General features: G+C 37.9%; 2 protein-coding genes across 3 annotated transcripts; both read left to right on the plus strand.

The window, feature by feature from the left end:
• Positions 1-55: 55 nt before the first annotated feature.
• LOC119563861 lies at positions 56-14,256 on the plus strand. Its single transcript, XM_043530485.1, has 5 exons — positions 56-4,504; positions 4,989-5,084; positions 6,628-7,152; positions 8,127-8,306; positions 9,532-14,256. Exons 1-5 carry the CDS (start codon positions 4,498-4,500, stop codon positions 10,848-10,850), a joined length of 2,127 nt encoding a protein of 708 aa, XP_043386420.1. The 5' UTR covers positions 56-4,497; the 3' UTR covers positions 10,851-14,256.
• On the plus strand, positions 10,867-25,339 carry LOC119563853. Of its 2 annotated transcripts, none has more exons than XM_037879898.2 (6): positions 10,867-12,919; positions 14,932-15,057; positions 15,513-16,349; positions 16,811-17,434; positions 18,310-19,221; positions 20,301-25,339. In XM_037879898.2, the coding sequence occupies exons 1-6, from the start codon at positions 12,913-12,915 to the stop codon at positions 22,394-22,396; spliced, it is 4,602 nt and encodes a 1,533-aa protein (XP_037735826.2). In that variant the 5' UTR covers positions 10,867-12,912; the 3' UTR covers positions 22,397-25,339. The 2 variants fall into 2 exon arrangements, with proteins under 2 accessions (XP_037735826.2, XP_043386411.1); XM_043530476.1 differs by having other exon boundaries at positions 16,811-17,164.
• The last annotated feature ends 400 nt before the right edge of the window (positions 25,340-25,739 follow it).

Below are 25,739 nucleotides of genomic sequence, written 5' to 3' on the forward strand. Positions count from 1 at the left end.
AAAGCACTTTGTAAATTAGTTTAAGTATTTTATCACCAGTTTACATATAGAAAAATTAAGACACAGACTCTGAAGTTACACAGTGAGTCAGTGATACAGCTAGAAATGAAATCCCAGGTCTCCTGTCTGAGTCTTGTCCCCTGTCTACTGGACCTTGTTGCTTCCCCAAGTCATTTAGTTTATTTTATTATCATCGTACAGAATTTCAAAAGCACTAATATTTTCCCAAACTGGGCATCCGTGTTAATCTGTGAGATTATTTTGAGGCACCAGTTACAGCTCCACAGGTAAAGTTGAATTCACCCTGTTTTGTATGAAAAGTAAAGCAGATCCCCCCAAAAGCCACAGCCCTTTTTTGGGGGGCATAGAATGAATTTTCTGAGACTGCAGTAAATCCATTCATTAGTTTAAGAGTTGAAATTAATTTTAAAATGGGTCCTTTCAGAACTTTAGCATCCAATGTCCCACCTTTTTGTTCCTCATTATCTTAACAGAATAATGCAAACTCCTGTTCATTGAAGAAATTCTTTTTAGGATTAATGACCATTTTTCCCATTCTTCTTCATACCTCAAAGTTTCTTCTTCAGCAGAGATGGAAAAATAATCTTCAGAGAATTTCATGAAGAGCTTCCCTCCTTCAGAATGGCTGTCATCTCCTATTGTTCTCGGTGAGACTGAGACTTTGCTGCCAATAGTAAAGATGACCACTGCCTTCATTCGCCTCATTCTCCATGTCTTCCAGTCTGCCTCACGGCAGCATACATAGCCACCATTTTTCCTGAGGGCAGTTTGGTTTCACTTTCGATTGGGAATAATGGAAGGCACTGGCAGTGGCCATTTTGGCCAAGTGGTTTTTGTTGTTTTTTTTAACTAAAAGGAGCATGTAACCTCAATACTATTCAGAACAACAGGAAAAGGTGGCCACTTTGAAAGAGAGCTGTTCTTGATGAACCTCTCAGAAAATGTCAGCCTCTCAAACTTTCAGTTATGAAAAAATCAAATTGTCATTAATCCTAAATATTTTCAAAAGCTTACCTATTGCATCAGATCCACTCAATATAGAGAGAGCAGGAAGGAAGGAGAAACTAGTTTGGGTTGGTGCATACAGGGAATGTAAGGGGTGCAGGTAGGAGGTAGAATTTGAGGGGCATGTATGCAAGGGTGCAGAAAGTAAGGAAAGCCTAGTGAGGAATGTACAAGGGAATGTGAATGCCATGTTTGTGTGTGTGGGGGGGGGGAGAAATACATTTCTTTATGTGAAACTTTTTTTTTTATCTGGGACCATAAACTCTTAAAAATCAAAACAACCCCCCCTTCACAAAAACCCCTTAATCATGTGGCTATTGCATGGTACCACAGAGGGTACAGTTAAGGTTGCTTGGGTCCTCTGCCTGCATTTCTGTACTTTTTAGCACGTTTGAATTTGTTAAGTTTAACCTTTAAGGCTGAATTTCCTGAGTTTCTAACATTCTGCGTTAATTACAATATCCTTAGAAAGTATGTGACACCCTAAATTACTTACATTTATTCTTAAACTTAACTCTGTTTTCAACGTAGTCTTTTGTCTGGGAACATACACTTGACTTTCATTTTTATCTAATAGAGTCATGGAAAAATTAAGTTTTTAAAACCCCCACTTTTTGTATATCAGGAAGGTCATTCCTCCTGAGCAGCTTTTTCAAAATTGTAATAAAGTCTTCCATTTACACACCTACCCACTGAATCATCAACTGGCTTGGACACCAGGTTAAAATTCTATTACATTTGAAGTTTTGCCATTGACTTCAGTGGCAAGATTTGGCCTTATAGTGTGTATCTGTGTAAGTCCTACAACTCAGCTGTTCTGTCCAGTGATCAGTTCTTCTGTACTTTGGGGCCATATTCTGCTCTGTTACAGTAAGGCCAACTAAAGCCAATAAAGCCACTCTTACCAATGTAACTATAAGTAGAATTTGCCCTTGCTAAGGAGGAAAAGCCTTAGGCATCCTTTTAGAGGTTCCGACCATGCTTCCATTAAGAGTTTGTGCCTGTTTGTCCATAGGAGTATGCCACTGACATCAGTGGGAGTAACTTCAGAGCCGTAGACTTAGTTATGGTGTTTTCAATTTAGGTACTTTCCTTCCAAGGAGTGGTAAAGCATGCAATAGCAGTCACCAAATTTTAAAAGAAGCTAACACCTAAAATAGAACAATGTTCAATGCCTGTTTTGTAAGTGTCTTCTAAGTTTAGGTTCCTACTTTCTCACATTTTGCATTGTCAGAAAAGGCTGGAGGTGCAATGGTCTAGACTCTTTCTCCCCCTCCCCCCGCCCTTTGGCTGCATCATAGAGATGCTGAATGTCCTGAAGGTTCCTCCCAGACCTATATTTATATCTTACTAGTTTTGTTAAAATGTGCGGATAAAAGTATGGACCCTTAGAATACGTCAAATGAGACTCACTAAAATATGCACTATACACTGATAAAACACACAATTGCATTGCTCACATGACAAAAGTGGTCACCTATTTGGAAAAGATTTAAGCTTCAATCTTGGCCCTAAAATAATTTTAAATAGCTTCTAATGGGATCTCCGACTTTCAGTTTAATATCCATACTTGTCAATTTGTATTGGGCCTGGGTTGGGTGAAGAAGAGAGTAGGTACTATAAAATGAGTTAAAACTACAGCCCACTTGTATTTTTGGTTAATATAATGCAGTACAGGTTACTATAATTCTTTGAAAATACATATTTAGTCTTGCAGTTTTGTAAACAATAGGAATGTACATCTTTACAGTGGTAATTTTTTCATGCCTTGATTTTTTTCAAACTTTAACATTGGTGCATTATGCATTTGCATATACTGTCACATTTGTTGACGTCTTATGGTTATCCCATTTCCGTAATGCATTTCCAGTACAATAAGAGTTTACTGCAGAATAACTGCAGCAATGAAAATATTGGTGTATAATTTTGAGAAATTTAACATACAATATAGTCTAATTACACACTAGACAGCAGAATGATGAAGTGTACAAACTGGAAGTTCAGAATATTTTTTTTTTTTTAACCTTGACGACATGTAACCCAGAGTGTCTGTTCCTCAGATCTTTGGGAGCTCTTGCCTTCCAGGGACAATGATTCTGGAAATACAGTAATCCAAGAATGCTCTGAATAACTTCCTGGGATTTAAATTATCCATTCATTCCCATTTGCAGTGGTTTTCATCTTCATAATCCCAGCTTTCCCTCTCCCTCTAAGTAGGCATTTTGAAACTATAATGATCTATAGCCAGTACCCAAAAGATATGTAATACAAAAAAACTGCACTTCCCTTCAACCCTAACTACTACCCTGAGAATATAGCATCAGTGGTACTTCCTTGCCATAGGACCAAGCACACATCTCTGCATCTCAGTCTCGTATCTGATTCTTCCAATACCGTAACCCCATGGCTGAATGCTGAACTGCCAGCCAACCATCCAGTTCAACAGCGTTCAACACTTTAAGATAATTTAATTTTTAATGCATACTTAAGCAGTCTTGTGAAACATAAATATGTTTATGGTATGGTTGAAGATGAGAAGGAGAAATTGCTGTGTGAAGGTACTGCATCCACAGCTAATTTTGGCATTGTATGGTTAAGAAGGCAATAGGTAAAATACAAGACTTAAAAGGAGGGGGACACATTTAAAAAAAAAAAAAGCTGAAATATTTTGTCTATTAACATCAAGACCTTGTCATCAGATGCGTAAAACTAACATGAAGGTGACCTGCAAAGGATTTTTTAAAAGATTGACTTGTGCCATTTTTGCCTCTTTATAATATACAGAAAGCCTGAAAGACTTTCATTTAAAGTTGCTTTTTCTGCTTCTGATGAGTGGTCATTTTTATGCACTTTTCATGAGAATTGTTTGAAGTGACTTAATTAATTTGTGTAGTTGAGTACTGCTGTAGGGTATAAAAATTACATCTCTTCTATGTTAATCCCAAAAGGAGTTAAGATCTTCGTTATGTTATGCTTTTGGTGCAAATCTACCTTGGAAAGTTTGCTTGTGTTCACAAGCTACAGTGAATTTTGGTTAACTATACAAAGAATTTTTCTTAAAAATGAATAATGGTTAACAAACCAACTGATGCCAAATAGGTTCTTTACATACTGCACTTTTCTAATGATCTCTTTAAAACTTCAGTGGATTAGAAGAATAGACGTGGTTACTATATTATACCATGAAATGGTTAAATATTATTGCCAGTGTGACAGAACCATGGAGATACCATGCAGATACGCACTACTGGTCATCCATATGACTGCACTTTTAGCCCACCACTGTGGTACCGGAGAGAAAGTAAGAAACAAAGATAATCTAACAGGTCTTGGCTTGTCTTTTGACAGAAAAATGCCACATGCAAGCTTAAGCTCTTTTATCACATGCAAGCTTTCAGGCAAAAGTTATTAGCGTTCCAGCAGGCAAAAGTTGACCAGACCTTTTTAAATTAAAGGAAGAATTTGTACATCATGAAATGTAAGTAAATTCCTCATCCTACATTTAACATTTTGCGCTATAAACTTAAAGCAGCATTCAAATAAAGGACTTTCATACTAGATATACTTACTGGTAAAATGTTGAAATAGCTGGCTGTGAATCAAACTCAGCAAGAAGTGCCTTGTGAACTCAATAGTGTAAAGCTTTCTTGGTATTATTCTATGAAGCCAAACTTTTGGTTCTGCAAGTGGAGAATTTGGAGTTTGCCTTAAATATAAGCAAGGATATTTTAAGTCTTCATCCTTTTTTTATGGTCAAAGTATTTTAAAGAATTTTGAACTAGCTTCTGCTGAATTTCTTAATCCATTCAGTCTGCAAAAACTTTAAAACAAAGCAAAAGTATCATCTTGAGTTTCCTGGGGGATTAGGTAGGTAGGTAATCAGTTATATAAGTGTGTCTTAATTTAAAAAAAAATTGAAACATTTCCTTCATGATTTTGTTTAAGCATACGTGTCTTTTCAGTGATTTTTGAGCTTATTTTGATTTGGGGACTAATGAAGACTTCAAGATTCCAGTGTGTGCTAGAAAAGGAGTATTTCTGCTCTTCCATTCCAAACGGTATGTTAGAGGTTTGTATCTTGATTACTGAGAAGGTGAAAGTCACTCCAAAAATTATATTTGTGCTTTACTGCTTAAAATTTCTTGGATAGGAAGGCGTTTCACTTCTAATTTATGTTCTGGACTCAAAAGTTGATATTTATCAGCTTGAGCTTATTTGATTAGTTTAATAGTGATGAGGTGGGATATGCTCCTTAGTCCTAATAAATGTCTGGTCACAGAATGATTGCGCATAGTTCTGGGTGGAATTTTTTGTTCGAGAAACTTAATTGGGGGCGGGGGGAAGTGAATAATAGTATTTTTTTAAAGTTAATAATCTGTATTGCACCTTTTGCCTATATTTGAGTTATTTTACTTCTGAATTAATTCATACCACTATATCTTTAAAATATTTCAAAAGAAACCCACTTATTCGCCCTATGTTCTATTTAATTTGCTTTAGAACTTGTTACTGCTACTTGAGGAAAGATGACTTGTGCACAGTTAACAAATCAGTGATTAAAAGTTAGTACAATATGTAAGCATATAACTTCATTTTTTGTGTGTGAGAACTATGTATACATAGCACAGGTCATTTGACATTAGTGCCGACAAACTTTGTACTATACATACTGTTGCGCTATCTATATGCCACATTTTATGGAAAATATTTTACAAACATTTTAGGACCTGATACAATGACCACTGAGGTGAATTGGAATCTTTCCATGTATTTCATTGTCACTATCTCTTCTACCTCTCCACCTTGTAAAGCCAGTTGCCTTAGTTACTAAGCATCTAACTGCAGAATACTCAGAGAAAAATTAAATAAAAAATTTAAAACAATAATAAAAATAATCCAGAATGATTTTTCTGTACATAAAAATGACCTGACTTTTAGAGACTAATCTCAGGGTTCAGGATTAGTAGCAAGTATTGTGTCCTGTTAGAAAAAGCTGGGAAACTCCTCTTTCCAGCAGTCTAAACTTCTGTCAACTCTCTGCAATGTTGTAATATCAGACTTTTTAAATTGGTTGTTGGTTCAGAACTGAACATTGCCAGTCCTAAATCTCAAACCAGGGTAATTTTGTTTGTTTAGCTAGTGGGAGTGGAAATGAAAAAGTGACTGAAGCTGCTGAGTGGTTTGGAATGTTAGAATAAGTTTCCATTGGATATATCAATGCCAAGAGGGCAGATGAGTTGGTCAGAGGAAGATAAATATAGTTCATTACATGGCTTTGCAATTTATCACATGGATGTCACTGATTTTTTACTGTAATTGTTGAGTAAGAGCAACATGTAGCCTTCGTTTTCCAACTCCTGAAGTTTGTGTCCTGTGGAAGCCTTCCCTTTTTATAGATAGTCCTAAAATAAATCTCATTTTATTCTTATCAAAAGGATTTAAAATGTTCAGATATGTACTGCTTTTAGGATCACACGTTGAGATCAAATTAAGGTTTCGTCACTCATCCTCATTTCAAATCTTGAAGAGGGGGAAAATCTTGGAATATGAACTGGTATTTTCCTTAGGTATTCAAGCACATTTTTCTGTTTTATTCTCTAGATTTTCCAGAAGGCCTGACGTCTGTTCTATTTGTTGTAACGAAGATTGGGGTTATCAACTCAAGTGTCTTCAACAGCCCAAACTTGAAATCTGTCACCAGTCTAGCTCTAGCAAACAGCGGCATCACAAGAATTGAGCCTAGAGCCTTTTACGCTTTCCATAGTCTCACCAAACTCAGTTTATATAAAAATAATCTGACTACAGTTATGGGTTCTTGGCTTTCCGAACCAGGACACTTAGAAAACCTTACAGTGTCTCAGAACATCATTCAGGAAATAGGCCCCCATATGTTGTCTAGTTTCTCTAACCTGACAACCCTTAATTTAGCTAACAACAGAATTCATATGATTGTGGGTGGAAGTTTGAAGAATCTGTCTAAGCTAACTTTTATTGATCTGTCTGGTAATAATTTATCTACCTTAACAAGAAATTTGTTCAGTGGGCTGATGTCTCCAGTAATGAAACTGGGGGACAATCCATGGAACTGTTCCTGTGAACTTCAAGATTTTGGATTTTTTTTGCAAGGTAATATAAAGTGTTATTTCAATCACCCAGAACACTTGGGCAACTCCAAATACATTCAGATAACTGGGAGTCTGTAGCCAGATAGCTAACTGAAGTGTGAAACTTTTTAGAAGTACTTTAGAATGTAAGGTCTGGCTAGTAGAGATTTGGGTGTTCAGGCTTTCACTGTATATATAATAATTTGATACACCTTAAAGTATCCTTACCATAAATTATTTCCTTACTGTATTATTATTTATAGTACTAAGTATCAAAGTTGGGGCTACCCATGTTCCAAGATCATGCCATGAAAACATAATAAACCTGAGAGAGAGATCTGAATTGCATAGTGATGGTAATTTGTTTCATAGTGTCAGAAGTATGTAAAAGGGGGATTGTGAGAAACTCTGGTAGTATAATATTGGGTCAGTGTTTGGAACAAAAGATGGCGTTTTCAATGAAAGTTGAATCAATTGCAGAAATATTGCACACAGTTAAAATATTACCTTCTTTCAGTTATCTCAAACACTATTCCATAGCTTCTGATTACTGGTTCTTCTTGGCCAACAGCTTAGAGAAACAAAATTCTTAAATGTTTGGATGGACCTAATCAGCAAACACTCCAGTGTTCTAACAGTTCAGCTGAATTATGTCTAATGCAGGTGGAAATAGTGTAGTGGACGAAAACAACCGAAACAATGCATTGTATCATCAAAATTCGAGATGGGAAAGACTTACTAGGTGATGTAGACCATCCCCCTCTGTCAGTGAAGGATTATTTCCTTATGATACACTTGAGATCAGAATCAGAGGCCAAAATGTTAAAACTTGAGTGCATTAAGTTAGGTACCTGAATCATATTTAGTCACTTAAATAAGTGGCCTGGTTTTCAAAGGTGCTAAGCCCCCGCAGCTCTGTGGGTACTTCAGCAAGCAATGGTGAGAGCCCAGGATCTTAAGTAGTCACAGGTTAGTCATGCACATTTGTTTTTACAGAGCTGATGAATGCTTCTGTGTTGGAAGATGCTTCATCTGTGGTGTGTCAGAGCCCACAAGCCCTGAAGGGAATTCCAGTTTGGAACATCTCTGACTTTAACTGCCCACCGAGTCTCATATCACCATCACTTGAGAATGACTTCTATAAAGTTGGATTGCCAGTGATGCTTCTATGTTTAGGTGTGTTACAGTGCAATTTTCAGCATCTTATTTCATACTGTGAAATGAATTTCAAATACAGGCTCTTGAAAGCGTTTCCCCTCCTCTCCCCCCCATTACAGCAAGGGGTTACGCCCACAAAATGTGCACCTCTTTTCAATGTTCTTGTTCAATGGCATGTTAATATGCAAGACAAACCCTGAAAACAGTCACAATTCCATTGCAGAAATAATGACAGGCTGTTTTTTTTTTTTAATTTCCTTGTCTCTTCAGAAAAAATAATTCCTTTCAAATGTATTTTGAATGTATTTCAGTACTTAATGCTGTAATGTATACATTATTAGTATACTTAGTTATGTAGTATAAGGGTACTCATCAAGTAAGAATTGTATTATTCCAGAAACAGATAGTTTGAGTAATAATAAGCCATTTGCCATATTACCCAAAGAGATAATGAATAAAGCATATTTATTATTCCAGATAAAAAGAGGCTGGGGGAAGTTTTTAAAATATGAAACCTGCTGCAGGTGCAACTTAATATTTAATATATTGTGTAAGTTAAAAAGAACATGCAAATAAACCACCTGGGAGATTGGTTCAATAGAGGATGTGCATAAAAGCAGAATTTTATGTTTAAAATAAACTTTAAAAATATGAATTTTGGTCAGGGAAACTTACAAAAGAAATACATTTTCTTTGCTTTAGATCAGTGGTTCTCAAACTTTTGTACTGGTGACCCCTTTCACACAGCAAGCCTCTGAGTGCGACCCCCCCCCCTTATAAATTAAAAAAAAATGTTTTAATCTATTTAACACCATTATAAATGTTGGATGAAAAGTGGGCTTTAGGGTAGAGGCTGACCACTTGCGATCCCCCCATGTAATAAACTCACGACCCCCTGAGGGGTCCTGACCCCCAGTTTGAGAACCCCTGCTTTAGATTATTAGCTTTGGAGAAACAGTTCCATTTGTATTAACACAAATGGATGTACAATAAAACACAAAAACATTCTCAGTAAGTTTTCTTTCAGTTTTGCCACTAAATCAGTGTGTGCATTTATAAACAACATCAATACCATCCTTTCTCAATCTGGAATGAATTGATTATACAATTCAGTTCTGTCTTTAGGAATTTTTTGTCCTTTCCACAAATTCTCCACTAATTTTTATTTGATTTTTTTTTTTAATTGTAACTGCCTCTCCATTTTGATGAATTGTAAAATTACTTGTTTGAACTATTTTTGCAGTGTTTTTTTCATTTCTTTTGCTGCTTCTCATGCTCTGGAAGGTGAAACAAGATAAAAAGCAAGTGCAGCCAGATAAAGAAGCTACTGCTGAAAATAGCCATGAAACACTAACCGGCCACCTTAACAGGATGACAGAGAGACTGAGGAGCAGAGGACTGTCAGATGAAAATGTACAGACAACCGTGAAAATTGACAAAACCCAACAAAATAGAATGCAGAAAACTCGTGCAAAATCTGCCTCACCAATTATGTTGAGAACTGAGTTTCAACACAGTAGTTCTCAACACCATAGACCAACTGATGGGAACCAGGAGGAACCCAAAACCTCTTGTACAGTAATAAATGAACAAGCCTGCATGAAAAATGAAGACTGCAACAATGTTATAGAACTGTGGTATTTTAATAGCTTGCAAGATTGCAATAAGAAGGCTATGTGTAGTCACAATGCAAACACTTCACCAACTGAACTAAGCGTAGAAACCCCCCAAAAGGATCATTCGGAACTGTTAAAGCAGTCATTGCAGGACCATGGAATTTCAGAAGTGTGTTGGAATGATGAAATTAAAGGAAGTGGTAATACAGAGAACGCTGAACCTCTGTTGTATTTAAGTGTTGCTAGTACAACTGAAGAGTCACCCAGTGTACCTGGCACTGAACAAAAAGGTGCTGTGAGTAAAAATGTAAATATGAGGCTGTGTTCTTTGAGAAGAGTTCTTACTTGGCCGTATGAAAAATGCAAAAGGGACGAAAGTCAAAACACTTTAAATTATGAGGATTTTTTCAAGGCACATTTCTGTATGCCCACTAGTGATCCTGGTGTCCCAGCAGCAGTCAGGAAAACAGAATTCAAAGATGAACAAAATCAGTATAATCTCCATCTACATACTGTAAAGGAACAAAAGGCAATTCATGATTACAGCAGTGGTAAACCTGAGTTAAAGAGAGAAGCAAAACCAGAAAACAAATTAGTATCTCCACTTAAGAAAGGAGCCAAGCAAATAGCCACAATGGAAAATGCATGCATCTCAGTGCCTGGAAGAGGATTCAGAGGCTCTGAGACTGTAAAAAAAAATAAGAATAACAAAGATGTACCTTCGCAGGCTGGATTCTGCAATGACAATCTTGACTCACCAGCATCCTCAGACAAATCTGGTCACACCTCCTCCCCATGTGATGATACATTACTCGAAAATAATGAATACACCTTCATTGATCTTTTGCATGAAGTCGTGGAAAATCGTGGGAGGTGGACCAGGCAGAGGTGGAAACAGACCCATCAAGTGCGAATTGCTAGCCACTCCCCAATGAAATCAACGTAAACTCATTGCACTTCATCAAAAAATGTTCCATGTGCTATAGGCTGCCTGTTTAACCAAAATTGTTGTATAACATTTCAGTTGTGGTGAAACATGCCAGACTTGACAGTACTGGAAGCTGAAATCCTCTATTATACATACTTCAGGAGCAATGCAGACTGCTCCATACTGCCCTTCCAGAATGCCTTAACCATGTTTTGGAAAAGCACCTCTAAGGATGAGAGGGGACTTTTCTCCATGGCCCAGTCAATTAGTGGTGCCAAAAAAGGGTGACACATGTCATCAAGGTTTTTGTGACGTGATCATTTATTTACAGGGAGCTTGACTGAGACCCACCAAACTCATTTCATCTAGGCAATCAAACCGCTTTCAGATGAGTAATGAGTTTTGATCATTAATCATCTAAGGTAAATTTTCCAGAAATGTCCAAGAGATTTACGTACTGAAATAGATATGACTTAGGTACCTATGTCACTTAGCACTTTTGAAATTTTTATCTCTAAGCTGGTTTTGCACCAGGGATGTAGAAAACTCCAAATCCCATTACTCACCTCCTTGAAATAACCCATATCGTTACGGTTTTGATTCAAGCATTGCACTAAGTAGGCAAATTTATAAATTAGCCCTAGAATTTTCCAGCTGCCTAGAAACGGATAGTTCATGGCGTATGGAGCCTTTCTGCTCTGGTTATTGACTAGCTCTACTCATTGGCAGAGACCATTAGTAGTCAGGATTGTCAATCTGGCATATTCATGGGCACTAAAAATTAATGTAAAATTTTCAATTTACTTGCACAAAAAATGAAATGTTAACATGTATCATGTCATGCTAATGGGTTATACCCCCTTAAATGGATTGCTAATTGCATGCTCTCTCTCTCTCGCTCTCTCTTTTTCTATATATATATATATATATATATATATATATATAAAAAATCCTTACTACTAATAATGCAAAGATATCTCGTGAGCTACAGTGGTATTTTATATGCACCACACAGTCTTTTTGGTAGGCTTTGCTAGGTTTTCACTGTATTTTCAATTAATAATTTATAATATGACTAATAAACCATGTAACTAGAAATGTTTGTCTACAGTGAGCCATTATCTATGGCTGATCTTCTGTAACATTAGATCTTGTTCCGCAGTCTCTCATGGATTTTCATGTAAGTGAGAACTGATAGTTGTTAGTCTGTTTGCAATTACATCCAACAGACACCTGCTCCATTTTTATGCTTATATTTGCTCTGATTTAGGGCTGATGGCAAATCACAAAGAAATTATTCTGCCTGTTTGGATTTGTTTAGAAATATTGTAATTCCTTCTTGTTATACAGCTGGCACCTGCCTTCTCCCCACTCCACAGCCCCCCCCCCCCCTTTTTTTTTTTTTTTTTTTGCAGAGTAAGGATTTTGCTGAGAGTAGATTTAAAGTAAATATGTTTTGCTGTTAGGCTCACAAATACCATTCACTCACTCAAATTTATCAGTCTCTTTTCATTATTTAATAAACATTATTCCTGTTATATTTTACATTTTAATTAATGTAAATTCAGTTTGTTGTAATCTCCTAGAATGTGAATTTAATACAAAAAACATAGGAACCACCATTTGCATGGTGCTTACATGACCCCAAATGTAAAATGCATCCTTGTACAAACAATTTATTCATAATGTAAGAGTATTAACTTCCACCAGCATTTATGAAATATGGGTAATCTCTAGCTGTAAACATCTCTTTCCCAAGGCAGGGGTTTTCCTGTGCTGTTGGTTATGGATGAAGTATGGAGTGTCATCTCTGCATTTTTTGTATTGTGTTTTTTCTCATTCTTTTAAAATGTTACCACTAAGCTTTTTAATGTTAGTTTTGTAACAGTCTTATTAATTCAGGAGAGCACCTGTTTGAACCTGCCTCATTTTTGTTAATCTGTAATGAATCTTAACATGGATGACTGGTCCAATTAGTGAACCATGTTTTCATGAAGCATAAATACTCTGACAAGTGACAGCTTTTTGTACTCAAGGGAAGCTGAAGTTTTTAACAGAAAAGTCCAATGCATTTCTGAAGATGAACTGTAAGTTCCAACTTTTATTAATTCTAGCAACAAACATTTGGATTGAAATTGTGCTAGGAATTCAGTGGGAAACTCGACTTGTCAGAAATCAAATATTGCATAAATATTTTCAGGCAGTGGTCAAAATGTATTCAGGCGCGATTTCTGTAAAGTAATAAAATATAAAATGAGAAAGGAATGCTCTTGTATATAAATGGTGTGTCATGTGAGCTGAAATTATCAGGAAAAAATAACATTGAATTATTACTGTAAAATGTGAACTCAGAAGTAATCCAAAAGGTTGCATGTCGTATTTATGGAAATATTGCAGTTGTAGTGAATTCATTCTTGAGTTTCCCAAGTGTTCTAGGTTGGAAAAACCTCTTCTCCTATTCAGGAAAGGCATTCCTGTTAGTCATAGAATTTTTTTTTAAAGTAGGCCATACAATTCAATACACAATTACTGTGCTAACACTTGTAATCTGGGTAATTGTGCACATAAACCATAATGTATCCTTTTATTTGTGGAGCTGTAGTAACTGTCAATTCAAATTTGGCATTTAATTGCCAGCCCAACTTTTTAAAAGTTAGGTTGAGAATGTAATCAATTTTTTTAATGAAAGAAGACATACATTTGCAGCTGCCTGAAACTGAAATCTACTTTCCACAAGACACTCTTCCCTCTTCCTTTATAGTTACCCAGAATTACTACAGTAAAGTAAATATCAGAATCAGCCTTCCTCAGAAAAATACACTGAAGATTAGAAATATTTTCAAAGGTGTGTGTGTGTGTGTGCATCTAACTAGCTGTTTGAAAAAAAGATGCAAGTATTAAACCTGACTCTAGCATTTTTTTGTTTTGGCTAATAATAGTCATATTTTTACTTGTAATATTTTTGAACAAGTTAAAAGATGAGTTTATAACCAGTGCAAATAAATCCCATGCCTGGAGTTATTCCAATATGTAGTCAGGTTATACAACACAAATGTAATTGTTTATATTCCCAGATGTTGAGAAAATGCCAGCAGTATGCTTTGGAAAGAACATTAATTGGCAGAATTTATATAGCCCAAGATATGTGCTGGAACAGGGAATGGCTGGTGATATAGAAAACAATTCAGGAAATAAGTTAACAAAATAACATGTTAAGATACATCATCTAAATATTTTCATGTTTAGTGATATGGTATCTGAATGTTTTCTACATCAAATGAGAAAATAACAAATTTTTCAAGAAAAATGATGTCATATTACAGTATATACAATCCCCATTTATGATACATGGCAACAGCGGTCCACACAGAGATTGGCCAGTTACATAGTGCTCTTTTCTGTTTTACTAGCTGTTACATTGCCTCAAGAGAGTTAAAAATACCCGAAATATTTCCTTAATATTGATTTTCCATATAAGCCATTATTGTAGTTGCCATGGGGATGTTATGAGATGGTGAATGGGATTACAAATGGGGCGGGGTAGCGGTCGGCAAGGCAACTGCTCTCTTAAGATATGGTGCACTCTATGAAATAATTTGAAAACCCCTGCTCTGTGTGCGCATCAGTTAATAAACTGCCAATGAAGAGTGGTGATATTTACTGAATTAATAAATACCATATGGTATTCTACAATATGAATGCAGAAACTTCACTAGAAACAATCACCATCTAACTCTTATTATCACAATGTGTCAGTCAGTAGTGTGTGTGGCACTTAATGTTGCAGAAAGTTTTACAAATTTCAGAGCAATGTTAAAAAGAACCTTTGTTTTTAAATTTTCAATACCCAAGGGCCCTTTTTAATTAAATTACTTTTGTAAGCAGTAATTGATATTAAGGAAGACTAAAACATTGTTACAGTGAAATGAAAAGATGCCAAATACTCCTCTTGATGCATAGCCTATTAATCTATAGTATCCCAATAGATATAGAGCAACTATAGGAAGTAAGTCAGAATACTGCAGGTTTAAGAAGATCCTCAAAAAGAACTTTTTCTAGAATATGTGTGTTTGTAACTGGATTTTGTGTGTGTAAATAGGTATTTTGGCTCTTGCTAGTTTTCTTCTTCTGATTTTCCTGGAAGTAGCCCCGTCTTGTCCTCCAATCTGTAAATACTGCTCCACGGGGCTAGCAGAATGTGAGCATGTCTCGTCGCTTCAGGAAGGTAAGCCTTTATTCCTCTCCTGCGTTCCTGTTGCTACCAATTGATAGACGAGAATAGTAGTTAGTGGAATTCTGAAATTACATGTTGCTTTTGAACAGTGGTGTTTTATATTTATAAGAAATAGGTCTAGAAGTAAAAATATATTCACTTGAAAAACTATAAAAAGGAAAAAGCAATTGCCATATAAAAGACACATTATCCAGTCCAGGTTGTGATGGAACCTATGAATACAGTAGTAGGCCCTATGCCAAGTACAAAAGGATGGATATTTAGGAGAGCAGCACAGCAAGGTCTGTCTTTGAGTAGATCAGTTTCAATCATTGTGGTCTGATCCTCAGCTGTAGTCCTTTGTACTTGTCCAATGTAGTCTCATCCCAGGGCTGGTACCCAACTTAAATTAGAGCAGCCTCTTGTCTTCCTGTAGTTTAATTCCTAACACGTTTTTTATACCTCAGTCTTACCAGGTTTGCCAAACTCCACAGAGAAAATACTATTACGGCACGGAAACCTTAGCAAGATACCACCACTGTCTTTTCAGAACTTCCCCAGGCTTCATTTGCTCTCCATAACTGGATTTCTGTTCTCTTCACTTGCAAACCTGACCTTTGTTGCAAAGGACATCAGCAGCCTGAGGAGTTTGGATCTCAGCAGTAACTGCCTGCTGAGCTGTGGGATTGAGCCTTTGGCTTTCTCTGGTCTTGGAATCCTCGAGGAGTTGATTCTTACAAACAATGCCTTGGATACGCTGAAAAGTTCTTGGTTCTTGGAGATGCCCCTGCTCACCAAACTCCTCCTTTCTGACAACAAAATTACATATCTTCCTCCAAGAACTTTTGAAAGTTTGGCTAAGCTGAACGAACTCATTGTGTCTTCCAATTTCATTCAGTATCTTTCCATGGACACTTTTTATGGGCTAGCATCATTGACCAAACTGGATTTATCAAGCAATGAAATCCTGTTTGTTAATAACGATGTTTTCGAGCCTTTGCAGGCCTTGACGCATCTGTGGTTGTTTAAGAATAAGATGACTGCACTGGCCAGCATGCCAGACTCTCTTACCTCCTTGTCTCTTAATGAAAATCCTTGGACCTGCAACTGTCATCTGGTGAGCTCCATGCAGTTACTGAAGGAGAAAGTTCAGACACCCAGTGGCCTGGTTTGCAATAGTCCGCCAAGCCTGAGGGGACGCCATATGTTGAGTGTTGGGCCTGAAGTCTGTGGTTTTCCAACTCACACAGGAAATCTACCACAGGAAAGCACTTCAAAATTTAACGCGCTCTATGGCTTCACAGGTAAACTCTAGCAATGCAACATAGTTTGGAAGCTGTTTGTTTGCATTGTTCATACTTCACATTAATCTAAAGGTGTAAATATTATAAAAATTCTTCCATTTTTATTTGCTTAGCCTGCTTTGTGAGGCTTTTCTCATGAGCACCCAGTTCGCAGTCCTTGGGCAGGAGAGCCCCAAGCCAGGAATGGGATGCATTGTGGAACAGCGGGGAAGGGGAGCTAATGGCTTGGAAGGGGATGATGCAGATCCTCACTGAAAGTTCAGGGGGTGTGGATGGACTATCAGGTGGAGCTGCAGAGCAGGTGCTTTAACAGAGCTGTGTGGTGAAAAACTTGCATGAAATCTGCCTGTATCATGCTTGGTACTTGTGGATACTATTATTATGATTAAGTACCAAGTTCACATATAAACTTAAAAAATATAGCCATGAACGTGGTCTGACTCTTATCCTGTCTCCTGCAGGAGGACTTTTCTTCAGTTTCATCATGTGTCTGATTGTCTATTTTGTCACAAAACACTGGAAATATAGCAGAGTTGCTAATCAGGCAGAGGATGGACACATCTTACAGAAGGACTCTGTGGAAGAGTTCCCAAGGAGTGTGACCAATGCCCCTTCAGTATCCTCACTTCCTCATAGCTGTGTGATAAAAGCAAATACAACAAGGGGCTTTCAGAAGGAAAGTGAAGCTGACACAACAGAAAAAGCACTGTGTGACCATTTGAACAACACATCCAAATCCAGCAGAGAACATTCAGAAACAAGTTCCCCAGTGAAGATGCCTGGAGTGGCCGTGCTGCCGGCTCACAGTCCCACAGGTAAAAAGATCATGACGATCTGTAAAGATGGAATGGAAATTGAAAGATTAACTGAAAGTCCAGACAAAGCCACAAGCCCAGCACTCCAGCAAGTGGGCAGCAAAAATGTGGAGAGAGCAGTTGAAATCCCCAGATGTGTCAGTGCACCGGGCTTACTTCCTAATGTGGAGAAACAACCTTCTCCAGAAAGGGACCATGGTTTGCATTGCTCATCGTTGAGCCATGAAAAAACAATCCCGATGAGGGAGTGGATGGAGAATAGGGAATCTGGTAAGTTCAAATAAAGAGTAACAATGATTAGAAGAAGAAAAGGAAAGGAGGACTTGTGGCACCTTAGAGACTAACAAATTTATTTGAGCATAAGCTTTCGTGAGCTATAGCCACAAGTCCTCCTTTTCTTTTTGTGGATACAGATTAACACGGCTGCTACTCTGAAACCAGTGATTACTCAGAAATGGTGGTGGGGAGGTTGGGCGTTTGTCACTTTGGAACGGGAAGAGGATAGGTAGCAATAGCTCTCATGTGTGCATTTTGCTATAGTAGCCATTGCTCAGAGGCCCATTGCTCTGCAGAGTCTCAAGGGGCCTGCTGTTGAATGAGGTGGCCCATTGTAATGGAGACTGCTGCAAGGAATCTGCTACAACTGCGGAACCAGCAAGAATTCTCAGTGATGGCTACTGTACAATGGGAATGCTGATTCACTGAGCATCTTCATCCGTCAGGATTTGTATATTTCCCTATACAGTATTAGGGTAAAGTGCTTTCAGCTCCACTGGTGAGGCATCACTGGAAGAAAATTTTTCGCTTTTAGAATTATGTCCTTATTTAAAAGAACGTGACCTTTTATAAATAAATTATTAAAATATTGCATGGCAGACACATACTTCAATCCCTATAACAAATCTAATGTGCTTTCTGCATTTAGTTCCTGGGCTCTGTTTCCAGTTCCAGTAGGGGGGTGGAGGGGTGCATGTGCTCAGTCTACACACTTGTGAAGCAATGCCTTTTCATCGGTATGCAGAGGTGTTTGTGTATTTCTGTGTTACAACTCAGTGGAGAGAAGTGAGATTTGTGCATATGATTAAAATACGTATTTACAATATAGATAACTCTAGTATGTCAACTTTGTTCCCTCTGTTTTGCAGCCTTGGTGAAATATTTTGAAACCCAGCGGGAAGAGCAGGGTTTGAGTCCCATTACCTGGTTTTCTGGTTCTCAGTGTTCCCGGACTTTGGTAAATGTAGTTTCTCCAGCAGGAAGTGCTACACATATACAAACAGGCAGAGACCGAATTCACACTGCCTCTAACAAGAGAAGTAAATCCTGGAGCCCCTTTCACTTCAGCATCTCCAGTCATTTAACAGAGGCTCATGGAGATAGTGCATCTAGAAGAAATTCTGAGAATGGATTTGAGGCCAACTCGGTGCATTCAAGAAGAGACACAGACTGCGAGACTTTATGTCGAGAACATTTTATAAAGAGTGAGTCCACAGATACTACTGAGGACAGATCCAAAGATCAAGGAATGAAAGAACCAGACTTGCAGAAAGACATCTATCTCAAGAACTGTTGCATTGCACAGAGTGAAAGCAACAATCAGGGAGAGACTACGAACACAGGGGATGTCAACCTCACTCCAGAACCTGAAGCACCAGCCAACTCCCCACTTTCAGATTTAGCCAGCCCTAGAGAATATGTTGGTGCCAGCAACCCAGATAATAAAGGCATTAAGCCTGCAGTGCAGGGCAAATTAGTTAGCCCCTTTCTTGGAAAAGGTATCCATCCCCAGTCTTTCTGTAATAATGAGAGACTGGGAGAAGAGAGGCCCAGCTGTAGAATACCCAGGAGTGAGAAACCTGACAAAGAATCTTCCTTAAAGAATAATAAATTAACAAAAGAGAGATTTTGGAAATACCATACAAATTGCTGCAATGAATACCAGCCCTGCCCAACTGCTCAGAAAGTATTAAAAGAGCTGAAGACTGCACTTCTGACTCCAGGAGAGCAATTAGATCTGTCCACGCAGGCTCCCCCCTCTGACGTGGATCTTCTGAAAGGTAATGATAGACTCACCATTAACCTTTTAGTTAAACTTTCCCAGAGAAGGGAAAAGCAGAGGGCAAAGAAGCAGCCCTGGAAATGACTGGAGATTAGTCACTACCATAAAGTGTAGCAATGCTGCAATACCGTATAGGCTATGCACTGCTGCTTTGGATTAAATTTACACACAATTTTATGAAGAGGTTTTGCCTTCCGCAGCTAACGAACATCAGTCTGTGGGACTGCTGTTGTGGCAAGGGGATCTGTGTGAGCTAATGCTAAGAAACAGTCTGTGCCCTGTGCTGATGCTTGTGGCTGCTGACAAATGAAGCATATTGCATAATAAAAGTCCTGGGCAGCAATGAGACCATGCAGGCTCTCTCTGCTTAGCATTATGCCTCAACTCACCGCTGGCAGCAGTGTGCGCTGCAGGCCAGCAAGTGCTTGGATGCTACTTGCCATGTATAATGTCAAGAGCAGCAGAAATCAATTTTAAAATACAAGATTTTAAAAATTTTCATGCCATTCAATAGATGTTTCCCCTTTCCGTTCTCCTTCGATCTGTCCATCAGCTATACAAATGGGTTAACGTTTGTTTTAGCACCTTGAAAATGTAAAGCACCACCACGAAGGGAATTTAGAAGTATTTCACCTGTAAGTGTTTGTAATAAAAGGCAATATATTTTCAGTTATTCAGTATATAATTAATTTTTGGAAATAACTGCCAAATGATGATGGCCAGCAAACAACTTTGTGAAACTCAACTATGAAGTATGCAGGTAAGGATAGCTTCAGTTGTGATCTATTGTAAGACAACAGGGGCTAATCATCACTATATTTCAGCTACAATAATCATCAGCTAGACTCAGGCAGAAAGCGTATTTTAACACACAACTTGAAAGGGTTTTACATCTCCTTCTGAAGCATCTCACTCCATCTACCACCAGAATATTTGTGTGCAGATCACTGGTTTGTTGCTATGAATTGGGGACATGTATTCAAACACTTGGTACCAACCTGTAGAAACTGTGATAAGGAATTTTTAGCAGAATTTATAATGTGTCGTGGTGTTTTGTATTTAACCTAAATCTTACAGAACAAGAAGTGACCACAACTTTCCTTGCCCAGTGTATAAACAGTGAGGAGCCACTAACAAACAAATGGGAAAAGGATAAAAATAGCACTTTGCCAGTTGCACACGCTTCCTTTGCTCCTGATGGAATTTGCCATCAAGAGTTGCCTGGAGATGACAGTAAAAATTTTTGTGGACTTCCTCAGACAATAACTCTGCAGCTGGGCCAACAAACCAATATATCTCACCAAGAAGCTGGTGCTGAATGCCAGTCTTTAAGTAAGGCAATTGTTGAATCCATCAATGAATTTCAAGGGAGCACTGAAAAATGCATTGTAAAAGATCAGAGCAGGACAGTGGATAGTTTGGAGCAACTGCAGTTAGGAAATGCCTCTGTAGGTGCCAATAGTCTCCTGTCCAGAAGATGCGAGAATGCACGTAATGAACATGTTGCCCAGGACTGGAAGTCTTTGGATGCAGAAACTGATTCGGATGCACTGACACAAACATATAATACCATCAATGAGCATTTTGCAGGAGGTGAAGAAGGTTGTGTTCCTGCATCTCCAAGTATTTTACACAGAGAACTCTGCCATGTTAAATCTCTACAACTCAGCGCTATGGCATCTGTCTATACTTGCCGCCCTCTCAGTGCAGATGAAAGAACCCTGGCACCTGACTCTGAAACTTCCAGTCCGAATATTAGTAAAGTTCCTTTATTGGACGTTCACAAAGTTGAACGTAAAGGTATAGCAGACAGGGAGCCCAGCTGTTATTTGTCAGATGAGGTTATTTCGGAGCAGAAAATGCACATTTCTCCAAGCGAAGAGAAAAGTGTAGGCGGACTGAGAGATGCAAGTACTGATGCTGAATTCATGCTTAATGAAAATGAGGGAGCTCAGTTTGATATTGACCAGGAGAAAACAAAGGCATTTCAATCTGACGGTACTGAGCACAATTCATATGAGTTCGTGAAAGTTGTTAGCTCAAATGACACAGACGGCCAAAAGAATACTAGGGAGCTGTTAGCCCCCCGTGACAATTCGAGGATTGAAAATAAAACCTGGCATAATACTGACAACCGTCCTTGCAGAAGCTGCTTGGGAAATGCCTGTTCTTCTATAGCAGCCGATCGTAATGAATGTGACGATGCAGAATGCAGAAAGGAAACTGGCCCTGAGTCTCTCTGCCAACCTGCTGTATCAAAAGGGAGCAGATCCTTTACAAATCCTTCTCTTACTGTTTATGAAAGTCAAGCAGAAGAAATCAGTGTTGCAGGCTATGATGGTACTTTTTCTCACTCACGCCAGGCCTCCAGGAATACAGGAATTCAGCAATTTACTTGTAATAAAAAGGACGAGTTTCAGCTCCAGAATATACAGATAAATCCAAAAACAGAGAATGAACCAGATATGAAATATTCTAACTCTAAATACCCCATGTTAGTGGCTGGCAACACAGATGCTAAGCTTTGTGTGGCAGGAGACAACCCCTCTGCCAGTCCATATTTAGAAAGCAGACGGCCCCTGGAGATTGGACTACATTCTAAGACCATTCGTCTGCCAGAGCAGTCTCACAGGTCTCTTCTGCAACAAGGTTCTGTGCTTTCCAACCCATGGAAGAAGGAATTAGAGCAAAACTGGAATGAAAGTCCATCAGGAAAACAACTCAAGAAAACGTATTATTCTGTTTTCAGACTACCTACCGAAGGCTCATCTTTTGGGAAACTTTGCCAGAATTTAGACTGTACCATTGAGCCTCCTGATCTGAGCAAGGGAACATCCCCCACTACCCTACTGACACCAAATCCATATTTATTGGGACAAGAAACTGAAATACATGCAAATGGAGGGTCTTGGGCATTCAACCCTCAACTGATGGATAAAGCCACATATTTAAGTTGCCTTTATAATCCAAAGGCACCGAGGAAACAAGCAAATGAACTAAGTGTACTTTCTAATCTCCGCTATTGTAAAATTTCAGCAAAAGTGTCCTTTGGTGTGGAGGAGGAGGAATGGAGGTCAGTGTCTCAAAAAAAAGAAAATGACCCAGATCAATTAATGAGTAACCATCAGTATGAACCTCCTCCTAAAAAAGAAGTCACCACAGATAGCGACTGATGTAAGTATACTACCTGACTTTGGTAGAGCTTTGCACGGCTAAAATGTAATCAACTTGTAAAATGAATGGGTTTGTGTATGTAAATGAGGATAGTCAAAGATGACTCAAAAATACCACTACTGTACTGGTCTGTAGAGATACACGTAATGCTTTTCTATGACACAGTGATCTTGTACATCACTCTGGCCCTGTGTTTTCAGTCTGTTGTCTGTCTTTCAGAAATGTAGTTTCAAGATACCTGTGTATATAATTTTTGATCTTGAACTAATCAGAAGTGTTAAACATCCCATGAAAAACATTTAGTGGCATGCAAGTTTAGGCCTTACATTTGATGTACTCAGTGTAGTAATGTACCTCAGCCAGGTGCAACCTGTTCATAGATGTTTTGGAATTAACAAAGCTTACCTGCTTTAAAGAAGGAAAGGGTAGTGCTTAAAGATCATGGTGTGTTTTTTCTTAATTTTTAAACATTTTTGGAAGCCTGTGATTTTAAACGTTTCCACCTAGTATTTTCCCTCTTTTTCCATTGTGGGTAGACAATGTTTGAATGTTCTGGGAGATGGACTTTTCTCTTGATTTTTGAACAATGAGTGGTTTCTTTGGGTGACAGACTTTACATACTGTATATAGGGGGGAAATATAGGGCAAATTGGGTTGGACCATCTAATATTGATGGTGCAACGAAGCATCTCTTTATCAAATGACTGGGGTAAAATCTTTTTTCTGCACATAAGGATTAGATATTGCCCTTGGTATCTTGACTTTAAGGATTTTAATATTGTTGGTATTAGATTGATTTGGGCTGACATTTGACTGGAACACAACATTCATACAAAATATCATTAAATTAAGGGAGGGAGTTTTGAAAAGATCTGAATTTTTTTAAAAAAATCACAAAACATATCGCACAATTTTAGAGTGCTGCAAAATGGGTTTGGTGGCCTATCTGTGCTTTGGGATTTTGGAAGGAGATTTCCAATTGACCTCAAAATTACAGCTCACTTCCCCTTTCCAACCCCTTCAAAAACATTTACAAAAGTCTATGCTGTCGCTGCATGCAGCTGTTTTATTGTAACTTTATTTTTTACAGACCAGTGTGAAGCATCTTCACATATATTTGTACAAAAAAAAAAACTCCAGTTGGCTGTCTACAGTGTATTTCAGAACATTTCACAAAAGAGGGTCCCATATGTGGAAAAACCTGGAATTGTAATATGTAATTGCTAATAAAAATGCATGCACTTGGGGACCTGGAGGAGTGTGAATTCCCTTCTGGGAAATGAAGATGTGACAGGTTTTTCAGACATATTTTACACACTTAGTCAAAAGGGGTTTTTAATGGGAAGTACATATGTTCTGTACATATTTTTGGCTATTCAAATTTCCCTTTAAATGTTGATCTACAAATTTAGTCCATATTTGCAGTATAAAACAGTAAATGGACATGGAACATGCAAGGAATTGAGTTGTCAGTAAATCTGTAAATGTCATTGCCATCTCTTATTTTGCTTATTTCTGCATTTTCCCCAGACTCACTGGTTTGTTTGTTAAGCACAAACATACTCTTCAGAAAGTATGTGTGGTGGTGATTTGCTAGAGATTAGCCACGCTAGTTCAATCAACTTCAGAGACTCTCTCCTTCTCACTCAGTAACTTTTGGACAGCTGATGGGTAACCAAACGTGCACAAAACTCGTATCCTGCAGTGTGTCTGGCAATATTTTCGATACGTGTGGTTACCACAGTAGTGCTGCTATCCCCAGTGCCTGCCTTCTGGCTTTCATGGCATGTAATGTTGAGAGTTCCCGTCTATACCATCTGACTCTTTTCCATTAATTTTTCTGAAATATCAAGTAACTAGACTTGCCCTACTCAGACAATTATTCCTGATCACTCCTGGCACATTTCTTAGACCTGAGCTATTGAGGAAAAGCAAATGAACAAGCTATCCTTCTGAAGACATTTGTATTTTCCGAAAGACTGACAATATTACAGCCTTCATTATAGGGTATAAATTATGTATAAGAAAATTAACTGCTTTCTAAAACATAGGTAGGTTACTTCCTCATTAATCATGCAGGCATCTTTCCCTGTTGTACAGTATTTTTAAAGAGATGGCCTTTATATAACTTTGTGCCCGTGGCTGCCAACAACAGAGGTCAATACTGTACTTACTGGCTGTTGAATGAGCTATTGTTTCTTTCCTGAATACTTAGTTTTATGTCTTTCAAATAAGAACAAAAATGAAAATAAACATCTGAAGCAATTCTCTGTAGCCGTGCTGTTTCATGCCTCAGACACTGGTTTGTGGCCAAGACACTGTCAGTAGGTTTGTCAGTTTTATATTTACTGTATGCCATACACCATACTGCTGTTTCTTGCTTTCTGAACAACTGAAAAGCATTTGGAGCATTACAACTACATACAAAGGTGGACTTTGCCCCTGATCCCCTTCTAAAACAGCGGTTTATAAGTGGACACATAATTTTCCCTTTGATGCCATAACGTTTTCAGGAGCATTACAAAAATAAAATATTTTGTTTTTACATTAGTCTTGTAACCAATTCTAAAGAAACAGAAAATTAAACATTTGATCTTAGAATTTCATCAGCTGTAGATAAATATCTACAAGAGGTTTTTTTTACATCTCATTAGAATGTTTACCATAAATTTGCACCATAGAAATTTGTAAGATTTTAATTTGTAAAAATGTCATTCTTTTTTAAAATACATGTATATATTAAACAAAATGAAGCATTGTCAAAGTACCACAGAACACTGTTAAGGTTTTTGGTATTATAATAAATCATGCATATTCTATATGTGTTGGTTTGGGTTTTTTCTTATGTTAAGTGTTATCATTAGTATATTATATTTATAATTTTTGCCAACCTAACTTACTGTTCTGCTACTCAGCTGGGTTAGCCTTAACACGTTGCCTTTTAGCACCCTTAAAATGTGATCTTTAATTTGGACGCGATCACTCAAACAAATACAGTACATCTTTTTTCAGCGTGCGTCGTGAATTCCTGTGCAATTAATTGATCATTCATTCTGAAAACGTACAGTATAATAAACCCTTACTTTATGACCGCACACCCACAAATTTGCATGCAGCAGTAAATAACCCCTAGTACTAAGCGCCTGATTTGTGATGGCTGTTTGGCACTTCCAACTAGATTTTAACATTAAAAACATGCATGGCTGCAGGAAGTGCACTTTGTTGCACTGTCCCCACATAAACTATATATTACTTCTCTCTACTTATAGAATCACTTCCTATTTACACACCTCATCAGCCCAGGGAACCAGGCAAATGAAAAGGAGCGCAGGTAATATGCCT

This window comes from Chelonia mydas, chromosome 16 (assembly GCF_015237465.2).
Source record: "Chelonia mydas isolate rCheMyd1 chromosome 16, rCheMyd1.pri.v2, whole genome shotgun sequence".
Lineage (NCBI taxonomy): Eukaryota > Metazoa > Chordata > Testudines > Cheloniidae > Chelonia > Chelonia mydas.